At 34.7% G+C, this 22,943-nt stretch overlaps 1 protein-coding gene across 1 annotated transcript in view; it reads left to right on the top strand.

Moving 5' to 3' along the window:
• Positions 1-22,943, top strand: part of DYNC2H1 (dynein cytoplasmic 2 heavy chain 1) — a 279,710-nt gene that overhangs the window by 190,439 nt on the left and 66,328 nt on the right. Inside the window, exon 83 of the mRNA XM_045556812.1 lies at positions 14,027-14,143. Coding sequence (XP_045412768.1) covers positions 14,027-14,143 — 117 coding nt within the window. The remainder of the gene's footprint in view (positions 1-14,026; positions 14,144-22,943) is intronic.

The raw sequence follows: 22,943 nt of genomic DNA, 5'->3' as shown, positions 1-22,943 counted from the left end.
TCTTTTAATTGAATAATATCAATTTTATTTAACTACTGTTTTTATCTATTTCCTTAAAATTTTATTTTTCCTTTTTATGTTTGTATTTGTTAGTAATCATTCAGTGACAACATGTCTTCCAGACTAAGAAAACTTGTAGCATGTTGCTTGGAAAGAGATGGTGTAAAATTTGCTATTTTTGTACAAAAGGTTAGAAAACTGTGGGACAATGTTAGCTTTGGAAATGTCCTTACTAATTTATTAGTTTGAATGAAATGAGAGCCAATAAAGTCTTAACCAAAGACTTTTCATCTCTTTTAATCAATTTCTGAGACAAACAGGTTAATATATTCTAGTCTCTTAACTGAGTAGCTATGTGTCTAATAAAACTTTGGGGATTCTACTTGTGAAGAAAAAAAGCAAGAGATACCAGGGTAAATTTAGTGGTCTCTGCCACAGATAGTGTAGAACAGAGCTTGGCTATTAGGAGTATTGATTGTTATTGTGAAACGTAAAATTGAGTTTTCAGTCTTCCGATAATTCTACATAATGAAGTTTGTTTCTTACCATAAAAACCATTTTTAATTACCAAAAAAGATTTAGTTGTCATTTTATTATTTTTCTTTTCATTGATTCGAATTAAATGTTAACATCTAATACTTACAATTACTTAACCCCCACATTTTAAGTAGTTTTTTGATCCACTCTAGCAATTGAGCACATTAACTACCTCAGAAATGTCAGTTTAAATTCAGATAAACAAATTTCTTAAATAATCAAGATGGAATTTTTGATCCATGGTAGAATTGACTGCTTGCAGAACAAAGACCACAGTAAAGTACTGCAGCATGATGGTTTTGGAGAATATAAAGATAGTTGCAGAACAATAAAGCATGATTCAGAGAGAATGGTATTTTTTAATGCAACTTTTGTTTGCAAAACTAACATTTTGAAACAGAAAAGTCAAATTTTCCTTAATTGTTTGCCCTGAATAATTTGGATTTTTTTTCTCTAGTTCAATTCAGTAAAATATATTGCCCATAATTATCATATACATTAGGACTTTAAAGGATTGAAATATCTTCTTTGGAAAATAATTTCAAGAGGTATTTTTCAATGTCAGTCATTTTGGCATGGCAGTTCTTTGATTCAGCATCCATTAATGCATTCTTAAAGTACCTTTCAGCATTTTTTATTTGTTTCCTTAGGTCAATGTTCACCTTTAAGAAAGAAGAAATGAAAGACTAGAAGAAATAGGCAATTTGCAAGTTGATAGGAGGCTAATAACTTATATTCCTAATCTCTTTAATGACTATACAATTCTTGGTCCCTTAAGTTTTTGTGTCACAGAACTGCCTACCCTGGTTTATATGGAATGTTTTGATCAGAGACTTCTAAATTCAAAAGTAAAAGTATGAAAAAGCTAGGATCTATAAGAAAATTATGATCTAGAAATGAAGGAGCAAAACAGGATGTTTGGAGGGTAAAAAAAACCCAAAAATATAGCTCTGGTTATGGAGACTAGCAGAAAGAAAAATATGTAACTGAAAATTGGTTTTGAAAACTGGAACCTATAAAAAGAATTCCTTTTGTCTCAAAACAGTGGTATAATGTTTATATTACTAGAATTATATGAAATGCTGTTACTGATTCAGCCATCATTCACTATCAACCAAGCTATGTCAATCAGATAGCTTTACTTAGATCTCTTTTAAAATTGTTATTTTATCTTTTCCCATTTACAGTCCTTTAAATCTTAGAGTATACCTAGTGTGATCGTCTTAATCTGTGTTTATGATGATGATGGTGATGATTTTGATACTCTTTGTGCTCCCTGTAATAGGCTTTGTGCTAAGTACTTTGTATACATTATCTCAATTCTCAGAATAACCCTGTGATATAAGTATTACTATTGAACTAATTTTATATTAATAGTTTAGGAAATTGAGGCCCAGAGAGGTAATTATTTTTCCAAAGTTCACATTTTTAGAAAGGTACTACACTGGAACTTAAACATGTTAATGAATACTAGCTCATGCATGTATGACACACTCACAGAGCAAGGGTAAATCATTGATTTTGAGATTGCTTGTGTTATGAAATTCAGTAGTTTTTCTCCATAGAGGTTTTACTTTCCACATAGCTTCCTTTTATGGGGAAAGAAGAAAGATCTCTTGCTAGGCAAAAGTAATTATAAAATATTCTTTTTTGTAATTTTATGACTTGACCTAGAGACTAAAGTATTAAAATTAATTTTTAATTTTTATGGGTACATAATAGTTGTACATATTTATGGAGTATATGTGATACTTTAATACAAGCATACAGTGTGTAATGATCAAATCAGAGTAATTGGGATATCCATCACCACAAACATTTATCATTTCTTTGTGCTGGGAACATCCAAATCCATTCCTCTAGTTATTTTGAAATATACAACAAATTATTAATTATAGTCTCCCTATCGTCTTACCAAACATTAGATCTTATTTTCAGTAGCTGTATTTTTGTACTCATTAACTAACCTTTCTTTATCCTCCCCTCCACACCACCTTTTTGAGCCTCTGGTAACCATCATTCTACTCTCTACCTCCATGAGACCAATTTTTTTTGTTCCCACAGATGAGTGAGAATATGTGATAGTTGTCTTTCTGTGCCTGGCTTATTTCACTTGAAATAATGCCCTCCAGTTCTATCCATGGTTTTGCAAATGACAAGATTTCATTTCATATGGCTGAATAATATTCCCTTGTTTATATGTACCACATTTTCTTTATCTGTTGATGAACACTTACGTTGATTCCAAATTTTGGCTACTGTGTATAGTGCTGTAATAAACATGGGAGTGCATACAGGTTTCTCTAAATATAAAATCATATCATCTGCAAGCAGGATAGTTTGACTTCTTCCTTTCCAATTTGGATGCCTTGTATTTCTTTTTCTTGTCTGATTACTCTAGTTAGAACTTCCAGTACTGTGCTGAATAACCTTGGTAAAAGCGCGCATCTTTGTCTTGTTCTAGATCTTAGTTGAAAGCCTTTTGGTTTTTCCTTATTTGGTATGATACTAGCTATGGAGCTTTCATATATGGCTTTCATCATGTTGAGGCATGTTCCTTTTACACCCAGATTTTTAAGAGTTTTTTTTTTATTATGAAGAGATGTTGAATTTTATTGAATGCTTTTTCAGCATCAGTTGAAATGATCATATGGTTTATTACAGCTTCTGTCTCATTACTTGTTATTGGTCTCTTCGGGTTTTGGGATTCTTCCTAGTTCAATCTTGGTAAGTTGTATGTGTCTAGGAATTTATCCATTTCTTCTAGGTTTTCCAGTTTATTTGCATATAGTTGCTAATAGTGGTTTTTAATGGTCCTTTGAATTTGTGCAGTATCAATTGTAATGCCTCCTTTTTAATCTCTATTTTATTCATTTGGGTATTCTCTCTTTTCTCCTTAGCCTGCCTAAAGGTTTAGCAATTTTGTTTATCTTTTCAGAAAACCAAATTTTTGTTTTGTTGATCTTTTGTATCTATGGTTTCAATTTATTTATTTTTTGGCTCTGATCTTTATTATTTCTTTTCTTCTAATTTTGGGTTTGGTTTATCCTTGCTTTTCTAGTTCTTTAAGATGCATCATTAGGTTGTTTATTTGAAAATTTTCTACTTTTTTTGATGTAGGTGCTGATTGCTATAAACTTTCGTCTTAGTGCTGCTTTAGCTGTATCCCCTAGGTTTGGTATGTTGTGTGTACATTTGCATTTGTTTCAAGAAATTTTTTAGTTTCCTTCTTAATTTCTTCATTGACCCACTGGTCATTCACGAGCATACTGTTTAGTTTCCAAAGTTCCTCTTGTTGTTGATTTCTAATTTTATTCCATTGTGGTCAGAGAAAATACTTGATATGATTTGAATTTTTTAAGACTTGTTTTGTGGCCTAAAAAATAGTATGTCCTGGAGAATGTTCCATGTGCTGAGGAGAAGAATGTGACTCTGCAGCTGTTGGATGAAATGTTCTGGAATATCTATTAGGTCCGTTTGGTCTATAGTTCAGATTATGTCCAATGTTTCTTCATTGATTTTCTATCTGGATGATCTATCCAGTGCTGCAAGTGGATGTTTAGGTCTCCATCTACTACTTATTGAGGTCTCTCTCTCTCTTTAGCTCTAATAATATCTGCTTTACATATCTGGGTGCTCCAGCATTGAGTGCATATATAATTACAATTGTTATGTTCTGTTTCTGAACTAATTCCTTTGTTATTATATAATGACCTTCATTGTCTCTTTTTACAGTTTTTTGTCTTGAAATCTATTTAATCTGATATAAATATAGCTATTGCTGTTCTTTTTTGGTGTTCATTTGCATGAAATATCTTTTTACATCCCTTTATTTTCAGTCTATATATGTCTTTATAGATGAAGTGAGTTTCATATAGGCAGAGCATATTTGGGTCTTTTTTTTTTTCATTCATTCAGCCACTCTGTGTCTTTTGATTGAAGAGTTTAGTTTATTTACATTCAATGTTATTATTGACAGGTAAAGACTTATATTTCCATATTATTATTTAATTTCTGGTTGTTTTTCAGTCCTCCTTTTCTTCTTTCCTTCCTCTCTTCCTTTGTGTAAAAGCGATTTTCTCTGGTAATGTGCTCTAATTTCTTGCTTTTTATTTTTTGTATGTCTGTTCTAGGTTTTTTTGATTTGAGGTGACTATGTGGCTTGCAAATAACATCTATAAACCATTATTTTAAACTGATGAGAACTTAACTCTGATTACAAAAGAAGAAAATAACTCTAAACTTTAACTCCATCTCCCCCACTTTTTGACATTTTGTTTGTTCATACCTTTTTATACTACCTTCTTAGTATAGTTATTATTTTTAATAGTTATAGTTATTATTTTTAATAGTTTTATCTTTTAGTCTTCCTACTAAAGATATGAATGGTTTGCACACTACAATTACTGTATTAGAATATTCTGTATTTGTCTGTGTACTGTTACCAGTGAGTTTTATACTTCAGATGACTTCTTATTGTTTGCTAACATAACAGCAAACAGTAAAATTGTTCTTTCAAATTGAAGAACTCTCTTTAGCATTTTCTGTATGTCAGGTCTGGTGTTGGCAAAATCCATCAGCTTTGTCTGTCTAGGAAAGTCTTTATTTCTCCTTCCTGTTTGAAGGATATGTTCGCTGGATATAATATTTTAGGATTAAAGTTTTTTTCCTTCAGCACTTGGAATATGTCATACCACTTTCTCCTGGCTTGCAAGGTTTCCACAGAGAAGTCTGCTGCCAGACATATTGGAGCTCCTTTATATGTTGTTTTTATCTTTACCCTTGCTGCTTTTATGATCTGTTCTTTATCCCTGACCTTTGGAAGTTTGGTTATTAAATTCTTTGAGGTAGTCTTAAGGTAAATCTGCTTGGTGTTCCTTGACCTTCTTGTACCTAAACATTGATATCTTACTCAAGGTTTGGAAAGTTCTCTTATTATTTCTTTGAATAAACTCTCTACTCCAGTCTTTCTCTCCACCTACTCTTTAAGGCCAATAACTCTCAGATTTCCACTTTTGAGGCTATTTTTTAGATCTTATAGTCATATTTCATTTTCTTTATTCCTTTTTTTCCCTACTCCAACTGCATATTTTTAAATAGCCTGTCTTGGGCTCACTAATTCTTTCTTCTGCTTGATCAATTCTCCTCTTGAGAGACTCTGATGCATTTTTCAGTTTGTCAATTGAATATTTCAGCTCCAAAATTTGTTTGATTTTCAAAATTTATTATCTCAATCTCTTTGTTAAACTTCTTTGATACATTCTGAATTCATTTTCTGTGTTATCTTAAGTTCATTGAACATCCTCAAGACAGGTATTTTGAATTCCCTGTTTGAGAGGTCACACATCTTTGTCACTCTAAGATTGGTCACTGGTGCCTTATTTAGATCATTTGGTGAGGTTATATTTTCCTGGATGTTCTTGTTATTTATGGATGTTTGTCAATGTCTGGGCATGGAGGAATTTGGTATTTATTCCAGTCTTCACAGTCTGGTCTTATTTGTGCCTGTCCTTTTTGAGAAGGCTTTCTAAGAATTTAAAGGGGCTTGAATGTGGTCATTGCAGTCATTTCTGCATTTGGGGGCACCCTAAGCCCAGGTACACTGTGATTCTTTCAGACTCCTAGATACACAGCCTGGTGGACTTAGTGTTTTACATACCCTGATTACTACATTAGGGTATTATATACTTGAATATTATATAGGGGAGAATTCCCTGAGTTCCCAGGCAAAGTCCCATGTTTTCTTCATTCCCCTTCCCCCAAGCAGGACAAGGAGTCTCCCTCTACTCTGGGCTTCCTGGAGTTGGGGGAGGGGTGATATAGGCACTCCTGTGACTGCTGCATCTGGCCCTGCACTGGGACATACCCCAAACCCAAGGTCTGCAGCTGCCACTGCCTGGCTGCTGCTCCTGCTCTTATTCAAGGCCTGAGGCCACTTATTCAGCAGGTGGTGAATCCCCTGAGACTCAGTCTATCCCACCAGGGTAGCAGATTCCCTTTTATCCCAAGGTGGGTTTAGAAATGCTGTTCAGGAGCAAAGTCTTGGATTTGGGGGCTTCAAGATTCTACCCATTGCTTTATTTTACTATGGCTAAGCTGGTGTCCAGGTGTAATACAAAATCCTCTGTACTCTTCCCTCTCCTTTCCCCAAGCAAGGAGTCTCTTTCTGCCCACCCTGCATGGTGTTGGAGGAAGGGTGATGCAGGCACTCCTGTGGTCTCTGCAGCCGGTGTCCTGGTGTCGTGCTAGGTCACACTCTAAGCCCACAGCCTCCCAGACCAGCACAGCCCCAAGGATTGCTGACGCACTGCGGTTGCTATGGTCTGACTCTGACTGCCACTCAAATTAATTCAGGGCCCTAGGCCACTTTAGTTAGTTGGTGGTGAAGCAGGGTGGAACCTGGGTTTTTCCCACTGGGGTAGAGGCTTTCCCTCTGATCCAAGGCTCGTCTAAATGGTACTAAACACACTCTCTGTGGGCACTGACAGAATTCTGCTTATTGTTGTGTTCCACTGTGACAGGGTGGAACTGAGTTCTAATGAAAGTTCCACACTCCCTTTATTCTCCCTCCCACAAGCACACAGATTCTTTCTGTGAGCTGTGCTGCCTGGGTCTAGAGGAGATGTGGTGTAGACAATGGGAGATTGTCCTTCCTACCCTCTTCAACATCTTGTCCTTTGTAATTATGTTAAAACCAGGTAATGTGATTGCTCACCTGACTTTTTGGTTCTTTCTGATGTAGATGGTTGTTCAATTTGATGTTCCTGTGGGGGACAATCGTTGGAGGGTTCTGTTTGGCCATCTTTATCTGCCTCTGTCTAAAGTCAAATCTTAATTACAAATATGTATCTTGAAATATTCTACAGATAGGGAAGCCTGGAAGATAGTAAATAAATTAATAAAATATTTGCAAAATTAAGAAAATTTAAAGAATCTTGACATTAAATACTTTACAATTATCAATTGTCTGTGAAGCCTTATCCTTAGCCTCTTTCCTTAGTGATCCTTCAGAGCATTGAACTTTCTTTATAGCTAGACTAAAAGTATTTGTGTTCTAAGTAAAATTTTGGGGAAAGAATGAGGTGATTTGGTATTTCATTAAGTTTTTCACTTCTTCTGTATTACTCAAAAGTACCATCCCATTCTATGGTAAATATTGATTAAAAGACTAAGTGGAATTTGTGTTATTGCTAATCTAAACATGTTGGTATCTGGATATCTTAAATTCATGATGATATCTTAAACTCTTAGATTCTGAGGCTACATTAAAGGTCAGCCATCATAACTACTACCAGGCTAACACATTCAATATGCAACAGCTGCACTGGGCATCGATACTGGTGGGGATCAGAGAGTTGCTACAACTATGGATTTGCTCTGCCAGGAACAAACACAGTTATGGCATAAAAAACATTATGGTGGAAGGCAAGTGAATATGACCACATCAAGGATGAAGAAACTCATAATATTTATAAAGGTTAGATATTTAAAACTCGAACCAGAATTTAGGCATTAAGTGTAAGGTTTTTGGATTGGCCGGTGCCAGAGAAAGAAAGACGAGCAGAGTTGAAAGGGATAAGTAAAGAGGCTTTATTGGAGCGTTCCCGAGTGAGGGTAATGGGTCCCAAGAGAGAGAGGCCTGGGCGAGGTTCTCAGGTCCCCAGGAAGAGGGGCCTGAGAAGTTGCATTGCCCAGAAGTTTTGAGTGGGCTTATATATGTTTTTAGGGCTGGGGGATGGGGGTTTCTTCGGCGGGAAGATTTTGGCACGAAGAGTGAGGAATTTCTTTGTTGCAGTTTTAGGGCAGGTATTGAGAAATAGGAGGGGCTGGTGGTATGTGTGGACTCCAGGAACTGAGACTCTTATCAGGGTAACCATCCAGGTGTGGTCATCCTTTAACTTAGCTGGGCCTTACAGGCATTGTTCTCAGCAGGTCTTGTGGGCTTCTTCTTTTTCCATTAGGGAAGGGAGGGGTGCCCACCACCAGCCTTACATTAAGTATACAAAGTCAATGAGGAATACAAAGCTTTAACCCCTCCTCCCTGGTTGATTTCCACTGAGCTTTCCATCCCTCTGTGCACATGTGTGCTCATTGGTGAGTTCCAATTTAATAGTTGTTAGGTTGGCTTAGGGTGGGAACCCGAAAAGTATGTATAGGACATAATGTGGTTAATGGAAAACTTAGTGATCATAAAGCCTGTGAAACCAAAGCTGCAGGAGTCCAGAGGTTGTAAATCTAACTCCAACCACAGGCAGCTGTAGCAATGTCGGCATTCCTATCCCTTCTGATAAGGATAAAGCTACCCACCTCCCCTATCTCTGCAGGAGTTGCTCACTCCCCCCAGAAAAACTCTTTATAAAACGCAAGGCTTTCCCTTCCCTTGGGGTGGATGCTCTTTTGGCCTGCACTCATCTGTACCCAGATGGTCAAAAACAACATTTTTGCTACCATGAGGCTTGATGTGTGTCTCCCTCTTGGCTCCGGACCTAACAATAGTGAGTACACGTGGTGTTTGTATCTCTGTTCTTGAGATACTTCACTTAGGAGAATATTCTCAAGTTCCATCCAGGTTGTTGCAAAGGTATTAATTCATCCTTTTTTATGGCTCAGTAGTACTCCATGCTATACATATACCATATTTTATTAATCTACTCATGAACCGATGGGCACTTGAGTTGATTCCATACCTTTGCAATTGTGAATTTTGCTGCAATAAATATTCAAGTACAGGTGTCTTTTTGATGAAAAGTCTTCTCTTCCTTTGGGTAGATACCCAATAGTGGGATTGCTGGATCTAATGGTAAGTCTACTTTTAATTCTTTGAGGAATCTCCATACTGTTTTCTGTAAGGGTTGTACTAATTTGCAGTCTCACCAACAGTGTATAAGCATTCCTTTCTCTCTACATCCACAACAGCATCTATTGTTTTTGGACTTTTTAATAAAAGCCATTCTAACTAGGTGAAAATACTTATGTTTTGAACTTTTGAAAACAGTATAGGGTATTCTAGGACTTGCTTTTGTCCTTTAGCTTTGTTTTTCTAAGATTCATTCAGGTTGTTGGTTTAGCTGTAGTTACATTCTTTATTATTACTGTGTAATATTTCATTATATAAATATAACACAATTTGATTATCCATTCCTCTGTTGATAGTCATTGGGTTACTCCAGATTTTTGGCTATTGAAACAGTGCTACTATGAACATTTGTGGATATATCTCCTGGTGCATATGTGTAAGAATTTCGCTAGAACATATGCTTAGAAATAGAATTGTTGTGTCAAATTGTTTTGTGTTTGTGTTTGTACTAGTTTATTCTTATAGCAGCCGTATGTAATATCTATGTTCTTTTAATCCTACTAGTACTTGGTAATTTTGGATACCTTTATTTTTGCCAATCTGGTGGGTTGAAATGGTATTTCATTGTGGTCTTAATTAGCATTTAAAAATGTTTTTAAAGACAGTGTCTCACTATGTTACCCAGGCTGGACTCAAACTCCTGGGCTCAAGCTCAGCCTCCTGAGTAGCTGGGACTACATGCAGGCGCCACTGCACCTGGGTGGTTTTTTTTTATTTTATTACTAATGAGACTGAACATCATCCTTCCATATGTTTATGGGCCATTCTTGCTTTTTCAATTGGAAAGATAACAATGAGGCAGATGTGGCCCAAGCACAGTGAGGGAGACGGAGAGTGGAAGGATATGAGGCTTGAGAGTAACTGGGGTGGAGGTGGACTAGATAATGAGCCTTGTGAGCCATGAAAATAACTAGATCACTCTGGCGGCTCATGGCTTTCAGAGAACAGGGGAGGAAGACTTAAAGCAGAGATAAGCTAGAAAGCAGTTGCAGGAGGCTAATGCTGCTGCTCAAAAGTGGTAGCAGGTTTTGAGAGGTAATTGTTACTGATCCAATTTATAATTAGCTTTAGTTCTATAAAAGTTATATATGTGTTTTTCTAGAGGGGCTGTATATTTTTCTTTAAATTTTAGGTACATATTCACTTATTTTTTTCCTAAACATGCTTTGCAGTTCCAGAACTTTATTATTTTTTCATAGGTTCAATAGCAATTTCATAGCAAAATTTTTAAAATGTGTTATATTTATTCTTAAAATGTAATGGTGGTTTTTCTATTGCCAAAGATTTGAGGATTAATTGCTAGTGTAATAATTTTAGCAACGTTGTATTTGAATGGCTTTTATGAACTCAGCAGCTGTGGTTACTTACATTCAGCAGCTGCGGTTATACTGACTCAAATGTTTTTTCATCGGTTATTAGAGAAGTCACAAGTTCCTGATAAATTCACTTTTGAAATCAGGAAGCATAAATTACTCTTTTCTCTCAGATACCCTTCTATTTGAATATATGAATGTTAACCCATATTTCAATAGCATATTTATTAGCCACAACTTTGCCAATAGCACCATTAGCCAAAAAAGATAGTATATTTATACCTTTATACATAGTATAATATAATAACTTCTGAATTCTAATTGTAGGCAAATCTGAGTTTGAATAGTTTTCACATTTTGAGCTCTAAGACCATTTAAGACAAAAGCAAGTAGATTGAAGGGGATTATCAATCTATTTAACTTTATAATATACACAATGATTTTATATTCCTTTTGAATATTTATGTGGAAATAATAAATTTACTAATAATATAAACTTTTTTTTACTTAGGTTATCATTTTGTAAAAAATAAAAGTGTCTCTTATTTTGAAAATGGTAGTTAAAGAGAACTTGTCTTACCTTTTCGTTGTGAATTATATTTCATGATAATGAAAGAAAAGTTGATGAAGGAGTATTCTTCTTTATTGAATAATTCTAGATAATAAATAAGGAAGGAATAATGGAATTTGAAAAATCCTTATTTTATAAGCCCTAATAAAGTAATTGATTCAGATGGTTATTATCAAAGATTGAACCCATTAGATGGAACTTTCATGGGGAAATTTGCAAGAGAGGGATGAGCTGTCACCACTTATATCCAGTGATTAATCTTTGCATCACAAAGAGGAGGCATTCAGACATAATGTGCCTTCTGATATGATGCAATATAAAGCATACTTTCCAAAAGTATTCTTTTAAAAAAATGAACCTGAACCTAATCAGTTGGTATACATTTTATTCTTTTTTTTTTGTTGTTATTGTTTCATGTTTATAACTCTACAACAGTTTTCATTCATTCCACAAATACTGCACATTGATTATTATGTGTCAGGCACTGTATTAAGTGACAATATATGGAAATGAACAAAACTTGGTTCCTACCTCAAGAGACTCATAGACTAGTAGAGGAAACGGACAAGAAAAATGAAATTTCTTTTTTTTTTTTTTTAATTTCGGCTTATTATGGGGGTACAAAAGATCAGGTTATATATATTGCCCATGTCCCGTCCATCCCCCTGAGTCAGAGCCTCAAGCGTGTCCATTCCCCAGACAGTGCGCCTGGTACTCACCATGTAGTCATACCTCCATCCCCTCCCCCCACCCCCTACTTCCCCGAGTCAGCACCTTCAAGCATGACTATTCCCCAGAGGGTGCACAACGCACTCATCATGTAGGCATACACCCATCCCCTCCCCCCACCCCCTGCCTCAGTCTGATATCCAGTTGGTATCATTCCCCAATGTGCATTTAGGTGATGATCAGGGAAACCAATTTTCTGGTGAGTACATGTGATGTTTGTTTTTCCATTCTTTGGATACTTCACTTAATATAATGGGTTCCAGCTCTCTCCAGGAGAACCAAAGAGATGTCGTATCACCGTTATTTCTTATAGCTGAGTAATACTCCATGGTATACATATACCACAATTTACTAATCCATTCGTGAATTGATGGGCATTTGGGTTGTTTCCACATCTTTGCAATTGTGAATTGTGCTGCTATAAACATTCGGGTGCAGGTGTCTTTTTTATAGAATGACTTTTGTTCTTCTGGGTAGATGCCCAATAATGGGATTGCTGGATAGTTTTTAACATCATGTATAAAAAATATTTATACCCTTTTTCCTTTAGACATCTCTTTGCATTCTTGTTTTCTTTCATGGTTGACAAATTTAAAGCACAAGTAAGTGATAGCACATCCTACCAGAGTTAAAATAGCACTTCTGACTACCAACTAGTGGTGTTATACAGTGTAGCAAAGCTGATAAATTAGGTGCTGTTGCAGGGTTCAGCTAGAGCAAATGAAAACAATTTATCAGAAAAACAAAGAAAATCAAACACTGAATCACCACAATTTTTTAAGACTAGAAAATCAATCAAAAGCTCTAGAAGTAACTTGAGCTTAACAGCATGATTGTGGATGTTAAACAATTAAGTAGTACATTCATTCTGAAAGATTTATGGCCCTTATTTTATTACAAACTTTACTAATATAAGAACCTCACATAATATGAATTATAGCCCAATATGTTAAAAAAGGTAAAACAACTCATATCTCTCAAAAAATAAAAACAGAGAAGTAGTCAACATGTTACAAATGTTGAAGTTTAAAATACTGGCTTGGGAAAAACATACCTTTTTTTGGTTTTATTTTATGTTAGACAATGAGATAGCAAAATTTTAATATTTAATTGCAATATTATGAAGAACAATCAGTGGATATCTTACTGACTTTATATATATACACTTCCTGCCTCCACACACATCAGTATCTGTATTGCAATATTTTACATACTTGATATTAATAATATTCTGGATCATCCTTAGCAAAAGATTAAGAAGGTTAATTAATATTCTTAAAATGGGATCCATTAAACACTGTTTTAGAAAAGAAAATGTGAGTGAATTGGTTTTGATGAGAATCATGATAAAGAAGCTGATTAAAAGGAATTTACAGAAGTGAAAGTCCTAAATAGGGAATAAATTATTTACCTTGCCTCGTTTGGATTAATTGATCTATGTGTCTTTCATGGGAGCTTTATGTGTAGAGGAAACACTGAAATTACAACCAAGTTAATATAGAGCATTAAAACTTAGATTTATGAATAATTTTTTATCAACCAATAATTGCTTTATCATTTTATAGTGTTTGCTATGCTATTACCTATCTTGACATTGGATATTTTTAAAAAGGCTATCTTTAATATGTCAGCATTTTGAAATTATGAAATTTAAATCAATCAAACTGAATAATATTCCAGATTTCAGAAATGAACAAATAGAGACACCAAGAGGTTGTTAATTATGGGTTAATTAGAGCTTTCTGGATAAAGAAGCAGATTTTCCAATAAGACTCATTAGTCACAATATATAATCTTTATAATGGTTTTTGTCAACTTTAAGTTCTTTTGTTTTTTTTTAACTAATTATTATAAACCAGTAAAATATGAAACCAATTGAACAGCAGTAATAGTATTAAAAATGTTTATAGTATTTTTGGTCTTTATTTTTAAAAAATATGGCTGTTTATGTACCTATGCTCTTTAGCCCTGTTTGACTAACGTTATTTTCATTTATTGCTACTTGTTTTCTTCATTCAGGTTATTTCACAATTGAGGATCTTGGGCAGATCAGTAACTGCTGGTTGCAAATTTGATAGAGAAATCTGGTCTAATGAACTTTCTCCTGTCCTCAATCTCTGGAAGAAATTAAACCAGGTTAGTACTGGAATGTTCTGATTCTTTTTCTTTTTTCTCCGGCATCATAAACATGTGTTTCCTGCTTCTGCCTGTTTCATGCAAGTAATCACATTGCACATATTCCTAACTATGAAGCCATGGCCTATGATTTCTTTTCTTCATACTAATTCATATTGATGTTAGTATTCTTTGCTCCCCTTTTTCTTAAACCAATCTTTGCTTATCTTTAAATGAATAACCAAATTTACCTAGATTTTCAATTCTCTCCTTCAGCATTTCATTCTTTGTCTTGATGCTTAGTAAGGTTCTCTTTCTCAAGACTCAGCTTCTTATAACAGTTTCTGAGCCCAATTTCCAACTTTTTAATGACATTGGCTATTTTAAATTTTTTAATGATTTTTCAGGTCCATGCAGTTCTTCAAATGTGTAAACATGTGTGACCACATAAATATTCATATGTGTGTATTACGTAATATAGCTGTTTATTCTGAGAATAATGTAATATTTTCAGTTTTTTCTTTGAGACTATAATAGAAATTTAATGATTTGAATAATTAACTAAGTTTACCCCTTATTAAATAGCAAACCAATGGTAAAATTCTAATTACTGCAAAGATCTCATCTTACATATTCGAGACATAATCTAGTTATCTATTGGATACTTTCCTTCTCTGTGAAATATTGGTGAACTTCTTTAACCCAGTTTCCAGAGTTTTGGTAAGATCGACATCAACTCCACAATTCTATCACCTAATTCCTTACAAATTTTCTCTGTCTCTTCTGAATTTGCACTGGCCATTTGTTTTTACCCTACATTAGGTCTAGCCTTAAAGCACAATTTCTATCTCGGTTTTTCACAAGAAATCCAGTCATGTGATTTTGTAGTTTTTATGAACATTTGTGAATTTGCAAGAAACAGTTCACATTGCTGAGTATTTGGTCTTCTAATAACTCACTTTCCTTTGAAAATATATTCTTTGAAATTTTGACACATTCTAAAGTTCCCACAGTTGAATTTGGCCTCTGTGTGAAGTTTCCTTCATTTAATCTTTTAGTCTTTCTTGCCTTGCCTGCTTCTCTTCATCACTCCCATCTGATTTTATTACTAGCCCCCTCCCTCACTGCCAACACACATAACTGCTTGGTAATTCTGAGAATTTTTTTTTTTATTATTACATAAAGAGGACCATAGATGTGACTTCAAAAGCTTACATATAAATTATTTGCCTTCTAAGACCCAACCCAATGTTAGAAACTCAAATTAGTTTTCTGCCCTTCCCCAAATCCTCATTTGGAATGTAGATATAGCCCATTACTAGTTCTCTTAAGTTGGATTTATGCCACAGTGTACCCCCTAATTACCTGATTCCTACATACAGCAGAAAAAGTGTAGCGCCTAGGTAGAATACAGTATCATAGGAACACTGAGGTAAGGGTGTGGGCAGAAGCACAGATTATAGCATATATTGATATGCTCAGTGTACTCTCCAAATGAATAGTCATTCTGAAGCAAGTAGGCAGAGGGTAAAGAACCAGGGATAGAGATCCCAAGCTAAAAAAAGTACCAAAGGGAAGGGTAAAAGGTAGCTTTTGGAGTAATTTTCTAGACCCATTGGGGTGTGGGTACTTTGGCTTTTATTTTTCCTATTGAAATAGCCAGGTGTGTCCTCGTATTAAATCTGGGATCCTCATTTTTTCAATTCATCCTCTCTGTTTTTCTTAATTATCTTTCTGGATCATATGATCCACCTCTTTGAAAACTCATTACTTAGGAATAACATAAAATGCCAACTCCTTGGCGTGGGCATTTGTAGTCTCATCCCAGGCTGGCTGTCTTCATTCTGACTTCTTTGTAACAGACATCCCATGTTTTTGTTGTACCAGAATACTTATTGTTTTCTTGTTTGTTTGTTTGTTTAACATGCCAGGCCCGTTTTAAACATTTTTATTTGTTCATGTGGTTCCCTCTGCATAGATTTACCTTCTTCTCTATTCAATTAGATAATTTTTCAAAATAATCCTTAATGGTCTAACACAAATACCACTTTATCTCCATAGCTTTCCAGAGACATGTATTACAAATCCTGTGGTGACAAAGGATGAGTAAATTATTGCCTTGTCCTTCAGAAGCTCACAAAATATTTAACATGTAGGTTCACAGAAATGGTGTATGTAAAAAGGATCACTTAAGCTCTATTTTCATCTTTTTCATAGTATTATGAAGCCTCTTTTTATTAATAGTAATCTCTTGAAAAGTCACCTTTCCTTGATTTTCAATTTAGAAGTTATTTCTTAATATGAAGCAACATAGGAGTTAAAGAATTGCTAATTGAAAAAGATTTTGATTTTCATTCTCAAGATAAACGTCTTAAGCATTATGTTATATTTTTAATATAAAGAATCCATTTTTATTTTTAAGGATAATGAGATCATTTGTCATGGTATATCATTCAATATTAAGACATGAATTATTTTTCTTCCTGTTCAAGGATCAAATAAATGCAGTTTGTTAAAGTTCCCACTAGATGAAATATTTTTATCCCACTGGAGCTGGCTATTTGTCTTCTGGTAAATAGGTTGAGGAGAATTTTTTGAGAAGTTTAGCCAAGGCTGGTTTTTACTCCCACAGCCATCTCATTTGGTTCCAGCCACCTCAATTCTGAATGGGTAGTCCTTGTTTCTGCTGCTAGGAATCTGGCAGCTAAATAGTTTGAATACTCATCAGTGATCTGACATAGTGATAAGAATGTTCAAATCTATCACTTCTAGCTGCGTAATTTAGGAAAATTATTCAATTTATCTGTGCTTCGGTTCTCTTATCTGTAAAATGGGGACAATGATAGTAGCTCATAGAGTCTCATGAGGAGTAAATGAATTCATACATTTAAAGCTTTTATAACAGTGACTGTGATATATAAGCATTCTCTAATATCTAGTCATTTAACTTTTATTGAAGATACTTTTATTATAAATGGTCGTTTATAATTTATGATCATTACTTCATTTGCTTCTATTCTAATCAAATTATTTTTATTTTTTATATAATTTTATTATTCAGTCATTCAAAATATTTTAATTTTTAATTTTAACACTCCCAGTATGCTTCAGTGGTTTTATCCTAGGGACTATATAGAGATACTTGTGGACAAAACAGTCATAGTACCTGCACTATGAAGTTTACAGTTAGTTTGTAAGAGAGACATTAAAAAATGAACAAATTAATAAGCAAATATTATTACAAATTATTGCAGATGCTGGGGAAGGAAAGCACAGGTGCTTTTAGAATAAGAAAGAAGACCTATTTTGGACTGAATCATTAGGGAGTACCTTGTTTCAGAAGTGAAATTGAATCTGAGAGATGAGAAAGGAGAAGCTAGCAAGACAGAGTTGGGGAAGACTGTTCTAAGCAAAGGGGACAGCATGCACAAATTCCCTGAGAATAGAAAAAACTTGGCACATTCAATAAAACTGAAAGCATGTCAGTGTGATTGAAGTATAGAGACTAAAAGATAGGGTGGAATGAACTAAAGGGCATGCTATGGTCTGAATGTTTGTGTCTCCCCAAAATTCATATATTGAAATCCTAACCCCCAAAGTGATGGTATTTGGAAATGGGGCCTCTAAGAGGTGATTAGGTCATGAGGGTAGAGTCTCGTGAATGGGATTAGTCCCTTATAAAAGAGGCCCACCTACCCTTTCCTCTATGTGAGGACATGGCGAAAAGATGGCCACCTGTGAACCAGGAAGTAGGCCCTCACCAACACAGAATCTGCTGGCACCGTGATCTTGGACATCCCAGCCTCTAGAACTGTGAGAAATAAATTCTGTTGTTTATAAGGTATCTAATTTATGGTATTTTGTTATAGCAGCCAGAATGGACTAAGATAAGGGATGATTAAGGTTGAGTAAGGAGTTTGTATTTTATTCCAAGTGCAGTGGGAAATCTTGAAAGAATTTTAAGCAGTGGAGTGGATATGATCCAGTTTACAATTTCAGAAGGTTTCTCTGGCTGTTGTGTAGAAATAGGTTTGGAGTGGTCAGAGAGGAAGTAAGGAGAACATTCAGGTAGCTCTTGTAGTAGTTCAGGAAAGAGTTGGTGGAGGCTGATTATGATGGCAGAGCAGATAGAAGTGTGTACATTTAAATTGGATATTGGAAGTGTTATTGAAAGAACTTGAACATGGATTTACATGTAGAGAGGTTAAAAGAAAATATGTGTTGGTTTTGAGTGGCACCATTTACTGAGTTAGGGAAAACTGAGAGAGTACAAGCTCTGTAAAGAAAGGTAGGGTTGGAATAGATAGGTAATGATGCCTCAGGGATGATCAAAAGTTTAATTTTGGACATCTAGTAGAACTAAATACACAAGTATAGAGCTACAGACCTCAAAAAGGATGTTTGGGCTTGTGATATAAATTTAGGATTTAGCACCTAGGGAACATTTAAGTCACTGAAAATCATTATATCAACTAAAGAGAAGAGCATATTGAGAGACAAAGGGAGAGGGCTCACTCATGAACCCTGGAGGAATGCCCCCAACATTTAGTTATTATCCAGAAAAGAGCAACCAGAGTATTAGTAGAGGGGAAACAAAAACAAAAAGCCAAAACAAAACACGAACATAGAAGACTGTGGTATGTAGAAACCTTAGGAGGGAGTCTTTCATTGGAAATGGAATTGTTAACTTTGCCAAATTGCTTCTGTGAGTTTAAACAAAATGAGCACAGAATTGATGATTCATTTATGCCAAGAAGTTTTTGAAAAGTTACCCAAAGCGTATACAATTTCAAACATCATAATAATTTAAAGCATCCACATTTTTTAGATTATTTTAGAACCCAGGAGGGAGCAGTTACCAACCCTAAGCACCAAAAAGCAGGAAGACATTGAACATATAGTTGGAGCAATAGACACAGATAATGTTGCATTTTAATATTTTTATTATTTGCTTCAAAAAGTGCTAATTGACTACCATCATGTTGAAAATGGCATATGGTGATCTTGAAATACTTGCAGTGAATAAAGGAATTAGAAAATATAAATTAAGTCTACATTACGAACAATACTAATTTAAAGCATCTAAAAATGTTATTGTAGCTGATTTAGTATGCATTTTCTGCTGTTTTATGTTGGGGGGGGCACTATTATATAACATAAAAGGTAAAGACCAGTTAGGTTTATTGTGACAGTGGACATTGCTTAATTTTCATGAGAGAGAATGGTATGACTTTGCAACATAGCAGGAGTCTTGTTTCCATATGAGGATCTTAAAGTTTTTATAGGGCAAGCAAGAAAATATAATTAGTAAAAAAAAAAAAAAAAAAAGCAAATGCCTGGGTATTCTAGATACTTGACAGACAATGAAGGAAAGAAAATGGCTAAAGAAAACCAAACATATAGTTCAATTTTCCTTAAATATTAACCTTCTATATAATGTCAATACTATTAATAATATATCTAAAGACTCTAACTCAGTACATATACTTGACCTACTTGGAGACTGAGGTGGGAGAATGGCTTGAGGCCAGGAGTTCAAGACTAGCCTGGGCAACATAGTAAAACCTCATCTCTAAAAAAATAAAAATAAAATAAAAAATTAGCCAGGCACAGTGGCTCGTGCCTGTCGCCCCAGCGAGTTGGGAGACTGAGGTGGGAGGATGTTCGTGCCTGGGCAAAATAGACCTCATCTCTCTAAAAAATAAAAATAAAAAAGCTTACAATTTAACAACTTCAATAGATTCTAAGAATTTAAGAATCTTAATAAATTCTTAGCGAAAGGGCTAAATAAAATGGAAGGGTCCCACTGACAAAGGAGATGGGAGGTATAGTGGGAGCAGGAGTTTCATTTTGATGATTTTCTTAAAGGGTCAAGGGAAATATTTGATTCATGACTTTTATTTGTTATAATAGTTTTATAATTGTTCATTGGGACATTTTTATGACAGCTGCTTTACAATCCTTGTTCAGTAATCCCAACTTTGGTGTCATGTTAGTGTTTGCATCTGTTGATTATCTCTCCTTTTTAATTTAATTTGAAGTTTTATTAGTTCTTGATATAATGAATAACTTTGGACTGTATCCTGATCATTTTAAGTACATGTAAGATTCAGGTTTCTATTTAAATCTTGGTTCACTTTTGTGGGTTGTGATTCCACTGTCAATTTAGTTTATAAAGCCTCTGTAGTACTGTTCTTTTGTGTCTCTCTTGTGTCTTACGTGACAGGACTTCACCTCACAGTCTCCACAGAGCCATCTGAAAGAGGCAGGGACACCCACTTATTACTGCAGTAGTGGGGTGGAGGTCAGGCACTGCAGGGGAGCAGCAATGTCTCTTCCTGCAGGAAGAGGACACAAGTCAGAGTACTGCCCAGAGTCTCCATCTGGGATCCCTCCTTCCACTGCAGGCCAAGGATGATTCATGATTTGCAATAAAATAACTATTGATATCTATTTCTTTAATTTGTAGAATCTTTTAGATTGGTGAGTTAGAAATATGTCTTGACCTTTTGCAGTTTAGTAATAGGAGGTTTCTGAAAATTCCTAACAATATGTATTAATAAAACTCAGAAATTTTAACTCTCATTTCTATTGGGCCAAACAAGTTAGAAATCTTCAAAAGTACTGTAAGTACATATGTTTACACAAAGGTCAAAAATACATTTGTTGATCAAATTAAAACTGGGAAAATGTGTCAGTGAGATTATTTCATTGTTTAGATCTGGGCTATAGGTTTCCAACCTTCACCTTTGTTTAATAGCCAAAGAAGGATTCTGAGGTGGCAAAGCTAAATAGATTTAGCACCACAATCCTTTATCATATAGGGAGATTTTATTCTCTTTCACCTTTAAAAGGTGTGAACATGCAAATAAATTGTATTCTATAGTCTTTCAATCCTGTATTACATTTGGTTTTTGTGTGTCTGAACTATGGTCGGCTTGGTTGAAACTAGAGAAATAAGGAAGTGGAGCTGAGGTATTTTGGGTTAATCTGCAGCTTTTATGCATCATAACCTAGTTTGATCGTCTTTAACAGAAGCAGATAAAAACAAATGCTTCATTTTTGTGAAGTAGTTTTGAATGCAGGACAGTAGAACTGGGAACAAAATTCACATTTTAGGAAAGAAAAATATTTAAAATTTTGTAGATATAAAACATACTTGAACTTCCCTTTTTGTAAAATATAGTCATGAAACCAAGGGCAACTGGATAGCCAGTGTCTTCTCAGCTGGTGCAACAGAAAAGATGGATTTGGAGGAAATGATACAACTCAGATTTTCATCTTTTGTTTGGAACATTTCCTCATTTTTTTTTTTTCTGAGACAGAGTCTCGCTCTGTCGCCCCAGCTAGAGTTGCAGGGGCATTGTCATAGCTCACTGCAGCCTCAAACTGCTGGGCTCAAGTGATCCTCTTGCCTCAGCCTCCCAAGTAGCTGGGACTACAGGCATGTGCCACCACACCTGGCTAATTTTTCTATTTTTATTAATAGTAGAGATGGGGTTCTTGCTCTTGCTCAGGCTGGTCTCAAACTCCTGACCTCAAGCAATCCTCCCACCTCAGCCTCCAAGAGTGCTAGGATTATAGGTGAGAGCCACCATGCCCGGCCATTTCCTCAATATTTTTTTGGATTGAATATAAGGATCACTGTTCATTACTAATACAGCATTAAAGTGATATCTTTGGCATTTAGAATGGCAAATGCCAAGTTCTTAGGAGTATATGTGTATGCATGTGTGTGTAAGAGAGATTGGGAGGGGGAGAGAGCAAGAGAGCCAAGATTAAAAACAGGCTTTGTAGTCTACTATATTCACACATTTTAAAGTAAAATACTAGAAAATAAATAAAGCAAGAGGTATAAGGACTCAGATCATGGTCCATTTATAAATGAATCTTTAATGCAGGAATGTGAATGATTCTACTAGGATAGAAAAGAAAATTGTTCCCACTTTTTCTACTATAAGAATGAAATTATTGTTTTTCATACAACTTTTAGTTTAATATACTTTGTCATTATTTATTATAAAACTATTGGTAAGATAATGTAAAATGTTATTAAAATAAGACAAAAATAGATAGTTTACCATTCATCTTAATGCACTATAATGTAGTAAAGCATGGACTATGGAACTCCACTGCTTGGCTTCAGATTCCATCTCTGCCCCTTACAGATGTGATTCTGCTCGTTTTGTTTAATCTCTTTCCCAAATTGCCTATTCTGTTTAATGGGAATAATAGTAGATTGTTATATTGACTAGATTAGTTAACACTTGTAAAGCTCTTAGAACTCTACCTAGCCCAATGTTAAGTGCCCAGTAAATATTAGCTATTATTAATATAGATTTTAAAGATAATATTAAGATGAAATTGCTCTAAGATCTCTCTATATTCTGGAAATTTGATATCTCTTTAATAACCAGTGAATCTAGAAGAATAGCATAATTTTTCTAATATTTATCTTAAAGATGTAATTAACAATGAAGCTTATTCTAATTAGGTAAAAAAAAATAGGTCTGTAGAGAAATGTAGCCTAGTTTAATATAATGAGTCACTTTAGAATCCCAATTGCACATTAAGGAAGTTTTCAATTGACTAATGAAATTATTTTAAATGAATTACTTCTCTAGGAAGAATAATGATCATTATTTTTAACAAATGATTAATATATGAGTTCTAGATAAACATTATTATTTTTAGTGTTTTTCTGTTGTGTTTCAAATGTATAATATTTCATTACATACATTTGTATGTGTCTGAGTGTGGATGTGTGTACGCTGCTTTATCAGACTTGAGGTTTTTTTAAATGTGCCATGATGCCTGTAAC

Source organism: Lemur catta, chromosome 7, assembly GCF_020740605.2.
Source record: "Lemur catta isolate mLemCat1 chromosome 7, mLemCat1.pri, whole genome shotgun sequence".
Lineage (NCBI taxonomy): Eukaryota > Metazoa > Chordata > Mammalia > Primates > Lemuridae > Lemur > Lemur catta.
The sequence above is the reverse complement of the archived record's forward strand: the minus strand, read 5'-3'. Positions and strand labels throughout refer to the sequence as shown.